Source organism: Aythya fuligula, chromosome 7 (assembly GCF_009819795.1).
Source record: "Aythya fuligula isolate bAytFul2 chromosome 7, bAytFul2.pri, whole genome shotgun sequence".
Classification (NCBI taxonomy): domain Eukaryota; kingdom Metazoa; phylum Chordata; class Aves; order Anseriformes; family Anatidae; genus Aythya; species Aythya fuligula.
In genome coordinates this window covers 8075224-8096907 of record NC_045565.1, presented here as the reverse complement: position 1 = coordinate 8096907, position 21684 = coordinate 8075224, and the positions used below count along the sequence as shown (strand labels likewise).

The 21684-nt window shown below is 42.4% G+C and overlaps 1 protein-coding gene across 2 annotated transcripts; it reads right to left on the bottom strand.

The window, feature by feature from the left end:
- Positions 1-254: 254 nt before the first annotated feature.
- On the bottom strand, positions 255-20854 carry A1CF (APOBEC1 complementation factor). Of its 2 annotated transcripts, none has more exons than XM_032191534.1 (11): positions 20756-20854; positions 18021-18155; positions 17139-17269; positions 15365-15603; positions 12069-12233; positions 8874-8971; positions 7695-7965; positions 6197-6405; positions 3461-3597; positions 2673-2806; positions 255-406 (listed from the first exon to the last, which is right to left on the bottom strand). In XM_032191534.1, exons 1-11 carry the CDS (start codon positions 20852-20854, stop codon positions 255-257), a joined length of 1770 nt encoding a protein of 589 aa, XP_032047425.1. The 2 variants fall into 2 exon arrangements, with proteins under 2 accessions (XP_032047425.1, XP_032047426.1); XM_032191535.1 differs by having other exon boundaries at positions 6197-6381.
- Between the last annotated feature and the right edge of the window lie 830 nt (positions 20855-21684).

Sequence of the window (21684 nt, the reverse complement as noted above, 5' to 3'; positions counted from 1 at the left end):
TTAGAACCACTCATTTTTGAGGATGAGATTTTGCTTTCTAGTGTGAAAATCTGATTTTGAGCCTTTTATTTTTTTCATTTCTCCTTTCTCCCTAATGTCCTGATATGAAACTAAAGAACTAAAAGAATGAAATGCCAACTAAAATCTAACTTTAGGCAACAGATTATTTTAAAATCATGAGGGTGTAAGAATTACCAGACAGATAATTTTTCTACCTGTGCTTGATTTAAGGAAACTATTTAATAAAGACAGAATTAGAATGCTCCATAACCATCACTGCGTGCAGCTACTGCAAAGGCAGGGTAGGCTTCATATGTGGCATATGTTGTCAAATCTTGTCCCATTGTCACCGCTTGTTTGAGGTGAGTGGCTGTGACTGTTGCAGCAGCGTTAGCAATGGTGTATCCTGCAGGGGAAAAGAGATAAGAGATGGAGATTAAAGGGAAGACGTTCAAAAGCTACCATTGCCTGACATTTTTTGATGGGAAGACTTCATTGTCAATGGCAATCATGTCGTTTGTCAATGGGAAGACTGGAACAATCTGATTAAATAAATCATTCCTGGCATGTTTTTCCTCCTCATTAAAGGTACAAACTTGACCACTGTGGCTGGAAAATTAATGCATTTTCTCACCTATTATTTGTTAAACACATTGCCTAAAAAAATCCCCTCTTTGTTGAATATTTTTCCTTAAGCTTCAAATATCTCTGAGATGAGACGCTGGTAACAGTGCTCTTTACATGGACTCCCACACATGACAAAGGAGGGCAAGAAAATGAAGTACTGCATAGAAAATCTGGGCATATTTTGTTTCATAGAGAAGACATTTGTACAGCTGGGAGAAAACATGGGTGTGACATCCTTTATGGTCAAAATGCATGCAACTCAGGACAAACATGTTAGAGAGGAGGGGAATTCCCTCTATGCAATATTGGGAAAAATATTTAGCAGACTGGATTTTTTTTCCCCATCAGATTCTAATGGGATATGTGGTTTCAACACTTCAAAATTTTCCATGGGAAAATGTTAGCTTTGCTGATTTAAAATGAATCACTGGGAAAACAAACATCATTTGGGGCTGGTTTGTCTGAAAGGAGAGTGTAGCATCTTGTCAAACAGACCATAGTATGCTGTTGTTATGAAAGGATCAAGAATTAAGACGAAGCCCAAATGTGGGAAGAGTAGACAAGATGCCCATCGGCTCTACTGAACCTGTTGCTGCTTCCAAACTACATCTCCCAGGATTCAAACTCTCCAACCAACCAGCTGGCAGTGGGATTGGCTCAAGGTCAGTCAGATCCAAATCCCATTGGGGCAGGGCCTGGAGATATTTCAGGTTGGAAGTTAGGAGAAATGCCTTCTCAGAAAAAGTGGTTGGTCAGGCATTGGAATGGATTGCCTAGGGAGATGGTGGAGTCACTGTCCCTGGAGGTGTTCAAGGGAAGGTTGGACATGCCTGGGGACATGGTTTAGTGGGTGACACTGGTGGTAGGGGGATGGTTGGAACAGATGACCTTGGAGGTCTTTTTCCACTTTAATGATTCTGTGATTCTATTATTCTATGATACTGGGCATCACCAAGACTATGTTTCCTCAGGGAAGGTGTTAGCTTGGGAGTAAACATGAGAAATTCATGGGAACATGAATGTTGTGGTCGCTGAAAGTGTCTTTCTTGCATCAGCAAAGCGAGGTGCAAGATTTCAATTAGGAATTGAGAAATTTGTCACTTAAACCATGTTCAGCATCATCATAAGAGAAATAAGCTGCTACCTGGGCATGGCCTGGGCTGTGCTGGACTTCAGTGAGTGTGGACTGAGCACCGGTGTGTGCTGCTGGCAGAAATTTTAATGTATGTCTATTTGTTGCATTTCCAAGATAAATAAATAAGGGTGGATGAAAGAAAAAGGAGAGATTATAATTAAGCAGTAAGTGGAGACTGGATTCAATAAAGAGCCCATTTGGTTTCCACACTGCGGAAGCCTGCATAAACCCAGACAAATTGATTTTTCTGTGGCTTTTGCGGACTCCTGTGGCAGGAAGCCAGATAGATTTTTATTATTATCTTTTTTAATCCATCCTTGAGACACTCCAAACAATTCAGTAGTACTGACTAATGCATTCCTCATGTGCAGTTTGGCATAAGTTGCTCTCACTACATCAGAATCACCATCATGCACAGTAAATGTAATGCCTGCAAGCTGGATTCCAGCTCCTGGCTTATGTTTTCCATGATTTCCCAAGCTCTTTTGGTAGTTACAAGAGCTGTTGGGAATGAACTCAAGAACTGGAAACATTAGTCTTCCAGCAGGGGTGGGAGAGAGCTGGGATTGGATCCTGGCTGTCACATTCATATTATTACTTTGGCAGATGAAATCCAAGGGGTTGGCTCAAGAGGAGGGATCCTTGCAGTAAGGAGGACCGAACCCATCCGGTGTGGCACTGGCCAGGGCGCAGCAGGAAGGGGACCCATTCCAGCTCTGGCTCTGGGGAGACCACATCTGGGTCTGGGTCCTACTGGGGGCTCCCAGTTGAAGGGAGGCATCCATGAACTGGAGCACAGTCAGGTCTATCCTCAGTGACCACGAACAGGTTAGTTCTGGACTAACCCATGAGGAAGCATGTTGGAAAAATAATACTGCAGGAGGCCTTTGCTGTACAGACCTTCACATACCTGGAAAAGCTGGCGCAGCAGGAGGCACCTCTGTTCCCTCGGTGGGAACCCCCAGTGTCTGCAGGGTGTATTCTGCTGCATAGGTTTTGGCTTCATCAATAAAGGCGCTGAGCTTGGGAGGTGTGAAGGGATGTCTGTGAACACAGCAACATAATAGCTTTTTGTTTTGTTTTGTTTTCCTCTCTAGGCCTTTCCTGCAAAACCTTCTAATCTAGCCATAGTTGGCATGATCCCATACATCAAATAGAAACATCATTTTACTGTGCTGATGCATCAACAGTAATACTTTTAGCTGTCTAGTTTCTTTGCTGAGATTATCGGCCCTGGGTCACATTTCAGTTACTACATGTTTTCAGAGCATGTTGTCCATTTTCAGTCCAAAAGAAAGCCTGCTTCAGTCTTTCTCATTAAAAAACACCACAAAAATATTTCAGATCAGAAGTGTTTAGGATCATATCTGGAGCCTAATTAGCAGCATGTTCCTACAAGCTGCTTTTCTTTTTCCTACATGAAATATTGTGTATTTTATTTTCTTACTAAAAAGCACCCCTTTGCCTACTTATTTCTGGCTTTCTGCAGTTTTTACACCACTGAACACAGAGTGCCAAGCACAGCAGACATCACTGTTGGTCTTTTTTTTTTTTATATAATTTATTTATGGATGATTTTCTCTCTAATGTCTCAACAACCTGTAAATAGAGACCTGTGTTGTATTTTGAAGAGAGATGCTAGACAAAATCCACTTAAAAAAAATCCTAAAACCCAGAGAAACTTGAATAGTTACATACATGGTGGGGTTCTGGCTGGCGAGGGCGGGGATGGTGATTTTGTATAGGAAGAGCTGTCTTTGGTCTTGGCCAATTGCAGAGTGGAGCTGGTAAACAGGCTGTCCCCAGTTGTTTTTCTGGCAGATTTCTTCTAAGATCTAGGAGGGAAGAAGGGATTTGCTCAGGTTAATTGTTGCATGTAGCTTTCTTCCCCAGCTCCAGCCCCTGCACTGCTCTGCTTCCTCCCCTCCAAAGAATTTTCAGAAGTGTAGTGGCAGCTTCCTCAAGCCTTCGTGAGAAAATAAATGGCAGACAGGGTAGTAAAGCTCACCTTGAAATATAAGATTCATCTAAATGTTATATACCTTAAAAGTGCATTTAATTCCTGAAACTAATTATCACCTCATTAAATGGGATGTCTTTGTTTTGCTGATTAGCTGTTTTATTTCATTATCGGCATGGCCTTCTCTGAATTCTCCACAGAAACTCTACCTGTGCGCATCTTTTTAACCCCCTTAAAGCATTATGGTTCCATTCATCTTCACAGCTCTGGTGCCTCCCTCCCTTGGTGGGATACAGTACATAAAAAGTCCAGTCTTAAAAAAAAAAAAAAAAAAAAAAAAAAAAAAAAAAAAAAAAAAAAAGAGGAAGGATAAAGGAAAAGAGGCTGTTTCTCTGTCCAATTAATTATTCAAGCTTCAATAGGCAATTTCTGCTCCTAGTTTGAAAGAGAAATACTGGACCACATTGCCCTTGGCCTTAGCACAGATTATTCCACAGTAATTGGGAATCACTGTGTGGAAATGCTCTTGCTTTTTCTTTTTCTTTCTTTTCTAAACCCAGGGGCTATCTGCTGTCCCAGATGGGTTTGATACAGTGTGTTGCTCCTGTGCATCCCCACCAGTAGTGCTTGGACCATTTATTTTTTCTAAATAACTCCATCAGGTTTGACGCTCAACTTAGAAATTGCTGGGGCTTGGGGTTTTTCCTATTGAGCAGCAGTTGCGGTCTCCCCAGGTATTTTTCAGTGCCATAACAATTTGCATTTCAGTGACACCGTAAGGCAATTTGGCATCCTGAAGCTGAATACAAGACAAAAATGTTCTGTTTGGAATGACCCCAACCGACTTACTGTAGGTGTGACATTGGTCTTGCCAGGTTGGAGCCGAGACCCCTGGGTACCCACAGTCTGAGGCTTTCTGCAGTACACCTTAAAATTATTTTATTTCACTGCTGCCTTTCATTTGATAACTACAGATCTAAAGTTTACTACTCCGTAGTGCTCACACCCTAGTTCATCAGATTTCTTGACCATGGTGACACCTGTCCCCTGCTGTTCCAAAGGCTGCATAAGGACGGTGCTTTTGAGATGTAACATCACCATTTAAATACTTGATGAGCAACATCTATTCATGAAAACCAAGTATCCCAGCTAGGCAGCAGGAAGGAAGTTAGGAGGGTCCATCCTTCACAGGTGCTATTGCAGTGTGCAGTGGGCAGAAGAGGCTGACTGATTTGGCAAAGGTATTAACGAGACCTTCCTGAAGCAAGCCTTGGCTGTGTAAGAAGCATTATTATGAGACAGCGGCAGTGAGGGAATTAGGCAACTCAGCTGAGGGGAAGATGTGCTCCAAAAATTATTGCTGCATGGCCTGCCACACATTGACCCTGCCGTGGGGGTTCATCACAAAGATGTCAGGAGAGCAAAAACCCTGAACTGCACCTGCCCTAAGTCAGCCTGGACCACTTCACCCCTCTTGTGTGCTGGTAACATGGAGACAGAGAAACTTTGCAGGGGGAGAAAAAACACTCCGGGTTTCTGGGGAGAAAAGGATGCTTTGGGAGACATTTAGCAAATGGAATGCTGTGGCAATTTTTTTACTAGACAGAGGTGTGTTTCTGAAATCTGAGTGAAATTAACTTCTAACATTACTTTGGATGATTCAAGAGGAAAGGAGTTGCTGTAGGAGAATGACCTCTGAAACTCGAGGAATTTATTCTGCTCTGTCCCCAGCCAGCTGTCTGGATCCCAGTCCCGCATGCACAAGCACGTCAAAGCTTCCTTGTGCAACCAGAGCTGTTGCATTTGTCTGGGCTGTGCAGTCCATCAACTCCTCTTTTCCCATTCCATTTAGGTTGTACATCGGTGGTTCAGGATTTCGGTTCTCAGCATCACGCAAACCCTGATCTCCTGCCAGGACTGTGTCATATGTCAGCATCAGGGGAGACAGCACAAGCTGCCACACATGGGTCCACCCAGATAATGTGCTCCACATTGTTTTCCTTTTTTTACTGCATTGGAGCAATCACATCGAGGCAGCAAAGCTCTGTGCAATGCCATGACCCTTTTGCAACACAGACAATTCTTTTTCCTTTTTTTTTTTTTTTTTTTTTTTTTTCTGGCAAAGTTGCTGTTTTTCTATTTATGTGAAATAGTTCCTTGGGTGAAAATTTCTTAATTTCTTTACTCCTCAGTGCTTTTGTGGAGGGGTAGTCCTAGCTGGATTTCATCTTCCACTCATGGAAGTTTATGAAAATTCTCCCTTGAAGGAGAATGAGTGCTGTTCTCCAGCGAGGTGGACGGCACTGCAGGATGCAACTAACAAGTGTTTTCTTGTTTAAATGTATTCCAAGAGTTATGAATAGATGTAGCTATCAATCACCAGTTTAAATTCAAGCAAAGGCTGTTTTTCTGAAAGCATTTTGAGCAAAGGCAAACCCTGGCCAACACATTGACCATACTTCGCACACACCTACCTGAGGAGCAAGTTTGATCCCTTGGGGCTTTAGTGTGACGTGATTCATCGGTGTGAGCTCCATTCCTGGCAAGAGGTCGTAGAGTTTATCCTCTCCCCTCTTGTCTCCTTTGAGCTGGTATCCGCGCCCCAGGCCCGTGTACGCCAGGTAGCCGCGACCTCCCAGTCCTCTAACTCCCGCAGCCCCTACAGGTACATTCATGTAAATTTCTAGGAATGTAAGAAGGCATTAAACTGAATCAAATCACCGGAAAAATTACCCTGATTGTCCCTGAAATGGAAAAGTTAGCCCCACTGACTGAGTTTGGGAAGGAGGTAGGCAGGAGCCCCCCATAGCCTGTTGCTGGGCTTGCACACTTGGCGGTGCAAAGTTATAGGGGTACCCCTGCTTCTGTCTGACCCAGTTTCCATCTCCTCTGCTCTGTGCTGACAGGTGAGGTGTAACTTTCCATTGAGCTCATAGACAAGCCAGTTTTGATTTTATAACACCTTTCTAACCAGATTTGTAGTCAGAAGTTGGAGAAGGGACAGTTGATGTCACTTGCCACCCACCAGCATAATAACAGTTTCATGAGGAACTGTTTATATGTTTATACAGCCCCTCCCTTATATGAACCAAAGTGAAATTTTCGGCCTCTATTACATTTTCATTTTTGTTCAAGGAGCCCAATGAGCACATGCATTTATTTTTCTGGTAGTCCCCAAACTTACTTCTGCAGGTACCAAATGCTGTCTGCAATTATATTTAATCGGGGGGGGGGGGGGGAACCTGAATGCAGGGATTTGATTCAGTACCAGCTGCAGACACCTGGGGTCAAAGGCAGAACCTCAGCAACCATCAGAAATACTCTCTATTTTCATAGGTTACTTATTATTAGATTATCATTAAACAAAAACAAAAACAAAACAAACAAACAAACCAAAAAACAAACAAAAAAAACCAACAAAAAACAACAACAACAACAACAAAAACAGACGAGTCCACCTCCCAAAGCACAAAATTAACGTCTTTCTTGGTTTCAGTTCTGGTTCCCCACTCGGCTTTAGCACAATGTGACCTCCCTGGGAAATGCTGTGCCTTTGGGTCAGAAGACATCAGAACTGGCAAAACTTTCCTTGTGGGTTTCAAAGGAAAGGGGAAAAACAGCACAGAGTTGTGCTGGTGGTTGTATGAGAGTTGGCTCTGGAGGGAGGTAGGGAGGGAACGAAAATGGTTTTATTTTGTTTTCCCTGCTGGGGCAAAACCAGGAGGATTCATGGTTTATTTACCCTGGAAGGAGGGTGATCTGGAAGCTGTCTAAAGCTTGCTCCAGGAAAATGGTTATTTTTTAGTACCCTGCTTAGCCTGCTGGAATATCACTGTGTCTTTGGGAAGGGCAGAGCCTAAAAACTGTTTTCTGTCCCTTCCTGAAAGGGACATCCTCAGCATGAGGATGCAGCCACCCAAGCATGGGAGGAATCATTTTGTTAGAGCAGAGAATTGGCATGACTGCAGTTACCTCGGACGGATGGGGGCCGGATGATGCTCCTGTTGCTGAGCCCCTTGGCAGCTGGAAAGTGGAGGTTGGGGATAGCAGCGTAGGCATGGGGTGCGTAGAAAACCGGGGCACCCAGGTAGGCGGTGGCAGGGTCGTACATGTGTCCAAAGGCGTAGGTGTACTCTCCCTGCAGCATCGTGCCTCTGCCACCTGTGCCTCGGGTATATCTGACGTAGCTGTCCTTGTCGACAGGCTTGGCTAACGTCACCTCTATGGGGGACCCATCCAGCACCTTCATACCGCAGGAAGAGTGCGGGAGAAGCACAAGTGTAAGGCAGTCTCTGAGATACATGGGGATTATCCTGTCTAAGAAGGCAGCTTCCCCGCATGGTTTACTAACAGACTGGGAAAACGGAGAAAACCACCCAAATCAGCCAAAATCTCCCTCTCACAGGTGGAAGGAGGCACTTGCTGGGTGAAGGTTCAACGTGTAGAGAGCATCCAGAGCTGACACCAGCCAGCAGAGGCTAATTAACTGAATTAGCAGAGTTGTGAAGCCCTTGAAAAGGCCTCACTTCCCTGCAAAGCAGCACCTAAGTCAGCCCGATTATAGGTACTCCTATGGAGAACAGCAGTAGCACTAAAAATAGGAACGGGGTTAACACCTCTTTGGGAAAAGCTCTTACATTACAGCAGTGTGAATTACATTGCAGCGCAAGAAGAACTAAATACAGCAACCTCCTTGCAAATCTGCTTCTGAATTTGGAGCAGATGTTCTGGGTTGACCTTGTTTGTCCCTGTTTACTATTTACATGCTTCCCTTCCAGTGTTTTTGTTGGCAGACATGAAACACTTATGTGAGTGCAAGCCAAGGGAACCCATAACCCCTCATTTTCTGGTCCTCATTTCAGTATTGCTCCAACTTTTTTCAGAGAGGTGAACTACAGTCTGATCTGGGCAAACATTTATTATGAATGCAAAAGGAAAGAAGCCAAAAAGAACAGTTTGTGAACATCAGGGTTAAAAAAAAAAAAAAAAAAAAAAAAAGAAGAATTCAGGAGCATAAAAGCAGCCTGAGAAGTGAAAAAAGGACTTGCACCCTCAGGGTGTCTTTGTAGCTAATAAGCCCGGCAGCTTTGTTTCAGCTGCATATAATATACTGCATGGAAGTCACAAAATAAACACTCAGAGCAGCTTTACCTTCCCATTCAAGGCTTTCATAGCTTCAACCGCATCTTCTCTTTTATTAAAGTGCACAAAGGCATAGTCTCTAATTTTCTTTACTCTTTCTACTGCACCTGTGGAAAACATTAGAATATTAGTTGGAAATAGGTATTAGCTAGAAAATATGTATCAGAATGAGCAATTGTGTTGGTTTGTGAGCCCTTCAAGAGCAAAAACTGGCCAAGGGTAGAGAGAAAGTCAATGGTGTCTTCTTACCTCTTAGGATGCATATACCATGAGAAACTAAAGAAAATGTCTGTGTTATTTCAAGCAAAACTAGAAATATTTGAAGGCAAGCACCTGTATGGTTCCCATTAAACTAGAGTGGTTTGCTCCTGTCCAAAATGCTCTGTCTGAGGTTGTCTTTGGTTTTGTGTTTCACTTCTGTGACAGATCTCCAGGAGCTGGATGGCTGAGCAGGACACTTGGTGTTCTCACACTCAGTGTTGTTCTCTTCTGTGTCTGTCCTCTACAGCCTTCCCGTTCCCTTGTCAGATGCTCTGCTGCTGGGAACTTTGCAGCACCCAAATATTCTGGCTCTGAAATAACCACACTGGCACCTGCTCCCTGCAGGCTCAAGCTTTAGGTATCTACCTTTTCTCCTCTAGTTGTTCGTGTTTGCCAGTCCTGTCAGTTATCAACCAGCCTAGCCAGTGAGGCTATAACACACCTAAAAGTATCCTTTGGAAATGTGGCTAATGGATGCAGGATGACTTTTCTGTTGTTTTCTTTCCTTTTAAAGCTGAACAGGTGTACAGGGAAATATCCAATTGCCGCAAAAACAAAAAACAACCAAACAACAACAACAACAACAACAACAACAAACACTTACTTAAATAACTGCAGAAGGAAAAATATTTCTTTGGAGTTTAAGGGGTGGCATTAGGAGCTTCAGTGGGTTATAAATAGCATGTTTCAGCCTATAACCCAAGCAGCCTGCATGTCTTCAAACTGACACTGAAATGGCAAGTGGCTGTTTGTGTCCTTCTGGGATTGGAGGATGATTTTCTAAGCCAAAAATTAAGGTCATTATATGCTGTTGTCTCGGTTATGAGTTGAGGCTTTAATGAACTCTCTGTGTTTTGAAAATCCCCCTTCTGCCTCCTGAAAATTGCTCTGTGTTATTGATCCTCACTCAAGCCAAAACCTTGCTCTTTCCTATTTATGGGACTAGGTGGCGTGCTCCCACCCTAGCAGGACGAGCAGCTGCGTGACACCGCAAGGAGAATATCATCCCAGTTAGCACCTTTGGAGAGCGTGGCCTTCCTGCTGCCAGGGCAGAGCGCCTTGCTGTGGGAAGGTACAGACCTGCCCCTCCTTGCTGCTCTATTTCAGCATCACCCCACTTCAGCTGCGAAGTCTGGAGCCCATTTAACCAAATGAAAACTTTGCCAGGGCTCAGGATATTTGCCAAGATCTCTAGGGAGTGAGGGCAGGGCTTCTTGTTGATGAAGTGATGCATATTTCTACAGAAGCCATCTGGCACTGAATTTGGCACAGATTTAAAAGGGGTGATACTTGTGTTGTGTTACAACTTGGGATGCATATGTAGCATTCCTGGTAGTGTCTGTGGAGCTCGTGGTGATGTGGTAATTGCTCTGTAATGGGGACCTCTGCCTCGTAATTCCTCTCATTTGGGTACTTTTTTATTGGATGGCTTGTTATTGTCAAAACAGCTTCTAAATTCTCCAGATCAAATGTACACTTCAGACAAGTGATATTGAAATGTGACCCAACAAACATAGCAGATAACCAAAGTGGGAGGTGAATCATTTCAGCTCCTTGCTGAGTTGCTTGATTGTAATCTCACTATGACTTAAACTGCATTTATTTTCCTCAAAACTCAGGTTTTGCTTTTTCTAGGCATGTTTTTTTTGAAAGTATGGCACCACTTTAAAAAGGGCATTCTTGGTTTCATTCACAATAATTAAGGCTTTCCTTAAAAAAATTAAAAATAAAAATTCCAGCATGAGAAGCAAAATGAGAAACTGTTGAAAAGACAAACTAAAGAAGATTCAAGTCTTCTGTTGTACTAGAAAACTTTCCTTAGGAGCAGAGCAGATGACTGTTACTGAAGTGTCAAATGGATATAAATGTGTTTCTGGGGAGTGTGAGCAGTTCAGTGATCAGGAACAAAACTGAATAAATAAAGGAGGAAACAGTTAAGAGAGTGGGATGATACATATTTAGCTTGGGGTTAAAATGGGATTTCTAACAGCTTGATGGTTACTTAAAGTATTAGCTGGTAACATTAGAAGGACAGAAAAGACTTGTTAAGAGATCTCTTGAAGATCTTTGCATTGCAGCCTATTAAAAAAAAAAAGGATGCAGCAGAAATGAAAAGTTGGTGAAGGAAAAATGAAGCTCTGTAGTGTATTTTTAAAAATTAGTAGAAGGAAGTTAATAGGAACGATATGAATGGCAATTTCACATTGCCAAGCATAAGTTACTAATGCCTAATGGAATATGCAGCTTGGAGAGCTGCACAAATGGGTTATTTTTACTCTGTTGTTTTTGGGTGGAATTTTCTAAAACTGGAGCAGCTCAGAAGTAAAATCTCATTTGAAAGCCAGCAGGATTTTTATTCCCCACAAACATATTTGCTTTTTTAAAATCTCACCCTAAGACCATGCAATATATGCCATGAAAATGCCATCATATCCCGCATAAAATGATAAGCACTGGTTATTCATAAATTTATGGAAGATCATTTTTGGTATGAAAAAGAAAGAATTCAGCATTTAGATAGCTTAGATAAAAAGCAGTTGAATTAAACCACCCTATTTCTGTCATCATCCCTTTCTGTAGATGAAGAAAGCAGAAATCACCCAGCTGTTTTAACAACTCTCTTTTTCAAGAAGAGTCAAATGACTCAAAGTTGTTTTTATGATATAGGCATCCTCATGCAGTATTTTGGATCTCTTCCAGTTGCCAATCACCTTAAAAAGGTTAGTAGTGTTAGCTGTAAATTAATCAGCCTGTAGCAGAATGACATGTTATGCATGTTGGATGGGAGCCTTCAGCATAATAGCAATTTTGCGGCATTACACATGAAGATTTCACCATGGAAAAACTGCTACTTTGTGTCTTCCTTTGGCATTCTATGAATGAAGAAATACTTCCATTTGCAGTAGCGGCACTTACTTAAGGGCTGTGTCAGTGGGATCCTACCTTGTTTGATGCTGTTGAACTCCTTTTCTATAGTCTCTTCGGTGGTCGAGAGCATGAGGTTCCTCACATAGAGGATTTTTACCGATGACATAGTGTCTTCATCCACCTCCACTTCTGGTTCTGCCCAGTCAACAGCAATAGGGTGTCCCCACAACTGGATCCTTCCTATAAAGGGATTGGCATCATCAGTGTCAGAGAGGCTTAGGTTCCTCTCACTTCTGTTCAGAGTTTATTTCATATGCAGTATGAACAATAGAATAGGCCAATTATACAAAGAGGGCCAAAATAAGCCTTTTTTGCTCAAAGTGCCTTTTGCACCACAAAAAAGCCTTTTGTGCTGCCTTTTAGTGAACTCATTTCCAAAAGCAGATGGTCATGCTTTCACAGGTTCCCACTAGCATCTTAGATGCCTGCAGAAATGTAGCATCCAGAATTTAAAAAGCAAATTTGTGGCACTATTCACTAACATCTGCATTCCCTGGAATGCTCTCTGAAGGGAAATATTGTAATGGGTATACTTCTCTTATAAAGATCCCTGTTGGCTGCAAATATTTAATTCCCTAGGAAATTGGAAAGGGATCCAGAAGTCCCAGGGGATGAAATGAAATAGTAAAAATCAGGATGTCTCCATGTGCAAGTATTTGAAGCATGGTCCACACAGGGTGAAGATGCAACAGAAGCAGTAGAAAGAAGGGAAACAAAAAGTAATGAGGCATAAAATAGGGTATGGATAAGAAGCATATGGCTTCTGTATAGAGTGGATCAAGATGCCAAGGGGCAAAGAAAAAAAACAGCAAATAAAGAGGTAGTTAAAAGTTATGTTTTTTCCATGTGATCATGCTGAGCTCTGTAATCATTTGCATTGAGTTACTTAATCTATTAAGTAATTGATTAACCAATTCATGATACTTAATGTGTAACGAAAACTGATGGCCACAGCCTTGCCTCCGATCAGTGTGAATTGCTGTGATAAGTATTTCTCCCCAGTTCTTTCAGCACATCTTTCAGGAAGAAATCCTTCCCCCTTCTCTTCAAGAGTGGCTGGTATCTGGCCACTCACCAATATCCAGAGCCCTAAATTCCACGTGCTTGGTCTGTCACCCGTTTTTTCTCTGGCAATTTTAATCAGCCTAGCAGACAGTGCTTTGGATACACAATAGGGACCATTTTCTGGCTTAGCAGCATGGTTAGTGCTGGGTATTTCCTCCAAAATAATGAAATAAAATGTCTGCCTCTTCTGCAAGTTTCCCTCAAAATAGTCCTGTCTGTGCTATTCTTATTACTTCTCTGATCTTTATGATATGATCTTTATGATTCTCCAAGGCCAGGTGTATGCTAAAACCTGGAAGATACCTATGTTGGTAGAAGGAAAATGAGACAAAACACTCTGGGAGGCATCCCGTCTTGCATCTCCACTTGGATAATCTAAGATAGGATAGGAGGTCCAAAATAGAGGAAAATTAGAGGGAAGGGGTAGAAGTTGGAGACCTGTTTTTCTGTAACAGGAGTTAAAAGATGAAAAACAAACAAACAAACAAACAACACTAAAATGTAGAGGGGCTGCTCCCTGCTAGGAAGTCCTGTGAATGAGCAAGGAATTGTGGAGCTGGGACTGCAGTTGATGTTCAGCTTTCAGCCCTGACCAGTCTGATGAACAGAAATAGCAGCTAATGGCAGCCAGCTAAAATGAAAGGCCATGCTCTATTTTCTAAGTTGCCATGTTCGGTTCAATAGTGGAAATAACAACCTGGCTGATTCATAGCAAGGAGCTAAGTTTGGTTTCTGCTCTACCAGCTTGCTAAAACCCAGTCTTCCTCCACCTCTCTATTTAACCAGGAGACAAGACAAAGCTTTCATAAAAAGCATCTTAATTTTGAGCTTTTCTGCCTCTTCTACAAAGCTTCCTCAAAGAGCAGTGAGGTTCAGAGTCAAGGAAGCAACTTGATAATGATATTCAATTTCACATTCATCCAATGCATCAGCTGGAGACACATTCATTCCTGGCTTGAAACCTTTTTCAAGTTCCTCCCGTATGCTTGGAACATCAGAAGACTCTCACTCCTGCTCAGGTCTCTGAAATTCCCAAATTCCTAACCTGTTTACCAAGATGTCCCTAAATTGGAAATCACTAGCACATTGCACAAGGCTGTTCAAGACTATGTTCTCATTCCCATCTGTCTCACTGTCTTTGCTCAGGATTTCAAGTGCTTTGCTCTCTCAAGGCTGCCATCAGTGGTGGTGCCTGTGCCTGCTCCTTCCATCCTTCTCAATACAGAAACCATGAGAAAGTTATGCTGAAGCACAGACTAACAGAAAGTGCTTCTATAATTAGGGAGCTGCTGAACTGATGCAGAAAATACAGAATAAAAAGAAAAATAATCTGCGTGAGATACCCCACAATAGCAGGCATACTCAGGTATATATTACCTCTTGCAATCAAACTAATTTCTGACAGTAAGAGAAAAGGTTTTAAAATGACAAGATTTTTCATGGGCTATCATGTAGAAAGAAAGAAAATTGGTGGGCATGATGTGTGAGGATCAAGTGTCAGAACAGAAGGTTTATTGGAGTCTTTCATCAGCAAGTGCTCTGGCTTTGACAAAGCAGTGCAGGAGCTGCTGCTGGGCATATGAAAGCATGAGAAAAACAGTGAAATCACTGCAAAGGCAATTAATGTTGTGTCTTTTTTGCATATCACCTATCAATCTTCTCTTTGCTTCACTATGTTCCCCAGCTCTAAATTACATAGACTTATTCTCTATATAATTTTTAAATTCTAATGAAATTCCTCATCTGAGGTTTTCTTCCCACATGGAAAATAATTTTCAGGAACATCCTCAGTACAATGTCAAGTCTGAATATGGTCATATTTCCCTAAGTGATGCTCCACAGGAGGTCATAAATGAGGCCATATTTTACATACAACTCAAGATAACCATGGGATAATATATATCCCACAACAGAGCTGAATGGATAAAACAGCTAGATCCATCTAGCTATATTTTAATAACTTCAAGCTCTTAAATGAAGCACCTGGCTAATGAGAATGGTGGTAAATCAGACTTTTCAGTGAATCACCCACCCCACACCCCAGAGTCAGGGCATGTCTGGCAGCATGATGGGCATAATGGGGTCCCTCTTTGCTTGAAGTGAATCGTTGGCAGCCAAAATGAGAAAAATCAGAAGTGTTCCTTCCCTTGGGTATATGTTTCCTCTGGAGACTTCTGTGCTGTTATGCATACACAGGCATCTGCTAAATTGAAGCTGCCCCTATCACCCTCACCATCTGTACTAACCTGGGAGCAATTTTCGCCTGGCCATGGCTGCTGCCCGGTGGCTTTCATATTCCACAAAAGCAAAACCCCGGTTTTTGGTTTTATCAGCTGCACTTGGGTAGACAATGACATCCACAACTCCATCCGTGACTTTCTTCATCTCTGCTAAAATTTCCTCTCGCTTTTTTGTTTTGGGGATCCCCCCTACGAACAGGCGGCAGTTGTCCACGCTGGCACAGACTCCCAGGAGACGCCCATTCCTGCAGAAAAATGATATTGTTGGTTTGTCAGGACCCAAGATCACTTCTCAGAGAAAGGGGAAAAAAATCCCCCTTCTTGTCCCAAAACACAAGGCCAAATGCAAGGTCTCCCCCTTCTGTGGCACGTGTCGTTTGGGATGTTCCAGTGGTCTCACTCAACACAAGGGGCTAGTTCCAAAGGCTGATAATCTGCTAAATTTGACATCAAAGTAAAGCAGCATATTTGAAACAAGGTACTTGAGATCAAGAGAAACCAAAGCCAAATTTTGCTTTTGACTCTTGAGAGTCTCTCTTTTGCTATTTCCAAAAACGATTGCTACCAGGCAACTGTGCTGAGCAGCTGGGACACCACTGTGATTCTTGCATTGCGGTCAGCATAAGCCAGGTTTCATTGTGTTCACCAGTGGCTTGCAGCTTCCCGATCACCAGAGAGCCTCACAGTTGAGGTCTGGAGAAAGAAAATCCCTTGTTATGGGGAGACAACATTTCAGGCTTTATTGATGCCAATTGCTGTGCAGACCCCCAAAGCAAAAATGTCTTTACATTCACTTTACTCACACCTTTGTGGTCCAACTACCCCTTGCAGGTCTGGAGAAGTCATAAATTGCTTTAGAGGCATCTTTGGGACAAGACAAGTAGGCAGAGGAGGTGGAGGTAGCTGAAGTCTGATCTTTAAGATGCTCCAGCATCTGATATAAGTCATGTTTCCAAACCCTCCCCATGTGCCTTGTGACCTGCTCATCCCTAATGTTGCTAGTAAAGCAATTCACAATCAATATTTTTCTTTAAAATAATAAAAAAAAAATAAAAAAGGAAGAAAGAAAAAGAAATAACAAAAAGAAAGCCTTAAAATTTCCAGAACGGTTGATCTCAAAATGCTTTTTTAGCAATTGCATCTATTCATCCCATTTTGAACAGGAAAAAAAAATTAAATGGGGTTGAAATCAAAACAAACCATATTGATGGACCCATATGTTGTTGATTTCTAGGTGTTTTGTTCCCAATTTTTAGTCACAAACATGAGGGATTTTTCTGTTCCTATTTATTAGGAAATGTCACTGTTTTGCCAATTAGTTTTCATCCCATTTCACCATTTTTGTAATTGTGTCTCCCAGAACATATCTGCAGTATAGCTCATGTGAGACACAGTGGATAGGAATACATCAACAAAAAGCAGCCCAGAAGGGAACATGAAATAAACAATGGTTAGACATCATTGGTTTCGATCAATGGTTTTGATCCAAAGCAAAATATTTTTTCCAATGTTCTCATAGAATTTTTTATTTTTATTGTTATTTTTTTTCTTTAAGGAAGACATTTCCTGCAAAAGATTTTGTCTCTGAGTGCTATGTACTGCCTTTGTGCTAGAGCATAAAGCAACAAATGCACAGGCAGAAAAGAAATGACTGCCTACTAAAGTTTAGGTATCTAAAGAAGCTTCCTCTGGGCTGTAGGGAAAAATATGCTGTCCACAACAATCCAGATTAATACATTATATGATTTAAAGTTGATGTGAAGGTGTATGCCATTCTCACCTAATTTCATAATTATTGAGTTGCTTTATTGCATTCTTTGCCTCCTGTTTATTTGAGAAGGTCACAAAGGCGTAGCCCCTATTGTTGCCATTGAAGTCCATCATCATTCTCATTTCATAGATTTTGCCAATCTGCAAATAGAAAGCAAAGTTATTCGTAAAGAACTGTTTGCCAGGTGAGGTGTTTAAACAAGACTGGGTGCTTTCATGTCAGAACTCTTCAGATATCTTCATCTACAGGATAATCATCCAGAGCCTGTTCTGCTTTCACACAACTTTCTGACCCATAATAGAAGTCATAAACACAGGCAGCAAGTGCTTAGGTGACAAGGGAGGAGGGCAAAGTTAGCTCTTCAGCAAGGTGAGCAAGATTTTGGCCACTGACCTCAGCAGCCCCAGGGTTGTGGTTCTCACCTGCTTATGAGGTTTATGTTCCAGTTTTGAGGCTAATGCATCACACAGTAGAGAAATCAAAAAAAAAAAAAAAAAAAAAAAAAAGACTAAAAAACAGGAGGGATGAGGTGCAGCAATGGAATTGCATGGCCATTGGTGTCGGAATGGTATCACTTGCTCAGGCTTGTACATGAGTGATTGGGTGGCTGTGCTCATTTCCTAGGTGGAGGACAGTGTGTTTTATATGACTGAAGTCTAATTTACGGAGGGAGGCATAGCTGGATGTTTCAGTACAACCTTCTACACTAAGCAGGGCCAGCTCCAGTGTTAGATCAGCCCTGGTCATGGTGAGAAAACACCACAGAAGGAGCTGGAGGGGCTGCCACCAAACAAAGGGTAATCTGGTCCAAATCACCTCCAGTTCAACACGGAAATGTAGAGCTGATCTTCTGTAATCTCTGCAAAATATCTACCTCTCATAAAGTCTTACTTTTTCACACAGTGGTATAAGTTCATCTTCAAAGAGGTCCCGTGGCAGTTTCCCAATGAAGATCTCGCAGCCTCTCTCTGGCGGAGGGCCATCCCAACCCGGGGGTGGGCCACCGTATTTCCTTTGCCCATTTTCCTGCCATGGAGGAAAATAAAACGATGATGTAGTGGATAAAATCAGTCCCTTTGTGAGGAATGACACTTTGGGCACACCCTGTTAGTGCAGTGCCAGAGGCAAACACCCTCCTTTCTTGTAAAGAGCATCTCTTTGCAGGCTCAAGGGAGAGGGGGCAGTGTGCGCTGGCTGCCCCACTGCTGTATTGGTACCGAAAGGCTTTAGCATCCGAGCTAGTATGCTGGTGATGTACTGCAGAAGGCTCTGGTTTACAGCTGGTTGAGTTCTGCTGAGGAACATGCATCAGCACGTTGAAGGGGAGGCCATTTCCACAGCTCAGCTGTCCAAGATTCAGACAGTCTTGGAAAACGTAGGGGAAAGATGACGCCCATCCCTCTACCACTTTCTTTCTTTCTCTCTCTCTTTCTTTTTCTTTCTTTCTTTCTTTCTTTCTTTTTCTTTCTTTCTTTCTTTCTTTCTTTCTTTCTTTCTTTCTTTCTTTCTTTCTTTCTTTCTTTCTTTCTTTCTTTCTTTCTTTCTTTCTTTCTTTCTTTCTTTCTTTCTTTCTTTCTTTCTTTCCCCTCCCTTCTTCCACCTTCTCTCTTTTGCTCCTTTCCTCTCCCTCTCCCTCTCCCTCTCCCTCTCCCTCTCCCTCTCCCTCTCCCTCTCCCTCTCCCTCTCCCTCTCCCTCTCCCTCTCCCTCTCCCTCTTCAGCTCTCCTTGTCCTGCAGTGATGCCCTGTGCCTGGAGGGGCTGGGACTCTGGTCATTTTTCTGTTTTTGCCTCCTGACATTTCTGTAGCCATTTCTCCCTCTGGGATTATTCTAGGCAATGGCTGATTTACAAAGAAGGCCTGAAGGACCTAAGCCTGCAGCAAACAGGGATCCTGGTAGGAATATAAGAGTATAGCACAAGCAATTTCAGTTTTCCTAAGCCTATAACCAGCCCTGAATTATCCATGCCCAATCCCGTTTTGAAAATGTTTTCAGCATAATGATGAAGCTGTTTGAATTTATGAATGCATTTTCACAGCAGATCTAATGAGAAGATCATGATGTTTCAGGCTGCTTTTCTGCCCCCAGTTTGGTTGAACTGAGCACATCTCTAGCATGGGATTTTTTATCTCTTGAGCCATTTGTTAGAGTGATGATTGTATGTTGTGTTGCTGTGGTCATCTGTGATCTTCACTGGCATGTCAGCTGGAAGAAGGCCTTGGTGACCTGCAGAAATGTTACTTTCATCAATAACAGTCTGCAAAAAGCCAGCAGATTTTTACCTTCCTACTTTAAGCCAAGTGAGAGACAATCAGATTTTTTTCTCATTTTGTCAACATATGTGGGAGTGTCTCCTAGTGTGCTAGGAGACATGGCAAAAAATAAAATCTACTCTCAGTCTGCAGTGGCTTCATTTGTGCCCTGAAGGCTGAATCTCAATGAACTTATCTTGGCAATGTCTCTGTGGGGAAGGAGAGCTTCATTGTCCCCTTTGAGAAGATATGTGAGCCTGGCAGCTGTTGAAGAAGAAGGTGATGGTTAGGTTGGAAAAAAAAAAAAAAGCCCAAAGAGATGTGGAAAAGAAAATAATGAGGGAAAAATAATAATAATAGTAAGAGAAAATGGTAAGGTTGAAGGAAAGGGAAAAATTAGGAATAAGAAGATTCTGGGTGGGCAGCAAAGCAGGAATCTGTGGTTTAGGAATGAACTATTGCCAGGTGTGACAGTATGAAAAACTAAAGGTCAGGGTAAAGAAAGTCACAGCAAATAAAACACACAAAGAAGCTATTTATCTTCTCCTGGGTCAAGTACATCAGGAAGGCTCCTCAAGTGCAACAAACCCAATGTTGTTCTGGTCCTGGGGCACACACAACATTAAGGACCATAGGAAAATGCTTTTTCCCAGGAGTCCCCTTTTTGCTTTGGTCTGTTGTGCCCTCTAGTGCTACGCAAAGCAAGCCAAAGTTCACAGCAACCACCTGCCTGAAATTCAGTTTTCAGTTACTTTTTCCAGGATGCAAGGTAAGCCATATTTCTAGCAAACACTTTTGAAAAATTCATTTGTTTTGGTCATGCTAACTAGGGAAGACTTCCTGAGATATTTTTGAAGGACTTGTCTGTTCCCCACCTGCACTAACCTACCCTGCCCTTGGGCCTTGGAGACCAGACTGAGAGCAAACCTGTGGCTTTTGGTCAGGTAAGACACTTGTACGTTTTTTTGCACTCAAAGATCTTTAAAAAGAGTAAATCTGGTGGTCACTTATGGGACTTTCTATGGACAAATCTGTGCTCAAGCTCTTCTGAAACCTTGTTTAGTGGGTTTTCTTTGCTACAACAGCACTGCAGCCATGGCTTTCAGACAGCTATCCCAACTATTCCTGGAATATATCTGTGCTCAGGTTTTATTTCACCCTTCTCATATTGACAGGGGGAATACTCTGCCACCTCATAAAAGACAGCCCCTACTACACGAAGTTTTGTGCAGGATGCAAACTGAAGAGCAGCAGAGAGGGAGGAACAAACAACCAGCACTTGCCACGTGCAGATTTGCTGCACAAGCTCCTGGTGCAGCACTGCTTCAAGATGAAACCAGACACCGTGTGCAGAAGGACGTGACTGAGTTCCTACCTGGATCAAATTATATCCTGTTCGCTGAATTAATGCACGGAGGGCGGCTTCTTTCTGTGTGCCGGTCAATCCATCCCCGGATTTGTGATTTGATTCCATTGTGAGTGATTATCAGCAAAAAATCAGGTTAATTAGGGGTGCTCACTGCAATCAAATTTAAGATAAATTAAATAAATTAATACAGCTAGGAGGAGAAAGTCCACCCTCCTGAGAAAACTAACAGGATCATTCTTCCTAAATGAGTCATTCATTCTTCCTAAATCAGTTGTTTTGAGATAAAATAAATAAATAAATGATACCACAGACAAAAAAAAAAAGCAAAAATATCCCCCTTTTCCCTGTTGAATGACAGCAAACCCACGATCAGATCTTGTCCAGTGCTCCAGCAACATGCAGGGGATATTGCAGCATACCTGTGCAGGTGTGTTAGGAGGGAATCGCATGCAAGGTGCCTAATCTGCCTTAAAGTAGGAGGCAACTTGTCCTTCGTGGCATGGCATCCCGTTGATACTGGGAAGGCAATCTGGCACTCTGCCCAGCACTCTGTAAGAGGCGTGAGACATAGCTCCATATGTGGCCTGTTTTTAAAACTCAGGAACATGGGAGAACTTCAGATCTGTATCTAGGTTCAGGGCTGCGACAACCTTGGGTTCAGATGTTTTGATTCAGTGCTGTAGTTTTAGGTTGTATTTAATTAAATATTATAATATTTTTTTAAGTTTACTTTTTGGGTTGAAAACACCATAAAGCTGAAATCTGAATCTGAATTGGGCCACACATGCTGGCAAAGGACTATTTTTAAGACAGACTCCTCCCTGCCTATAATTTCAGCCTGCCCATTATTTACCAAATGGGGAGCTTCAAGCCTATGCAAACATCATATGCATGGGCACGTGTAGAAATGGGTGTGCAAATGCAACGCTGAGCTT

Excerpts from the sequence above, each read along its gene's own strand:
- A1CF (XM_032191534.1), bottom strand. The coding sequence starts at position 20,854 with ATGGAATCAAATCACAAATCCGGGGATGGATTGACCGGCACACAGAAA. Across the intron at positions 8,972-12,068 it reads GTTCAACAGCATCAAACAAG|GTGCAGTAGAAAGAGTAAAG; the intron begins GTAGGATCCCAC and ends TGTTTTCCACAG. Across the intron at positions 3,598-6,196 it reads GGATCAAACTTGCTCCTCAG|ATCTTAGAAGAAATCTGCCA; the intron begins GTAGGTGTGTGC and ends CTTCCCTCCTAG.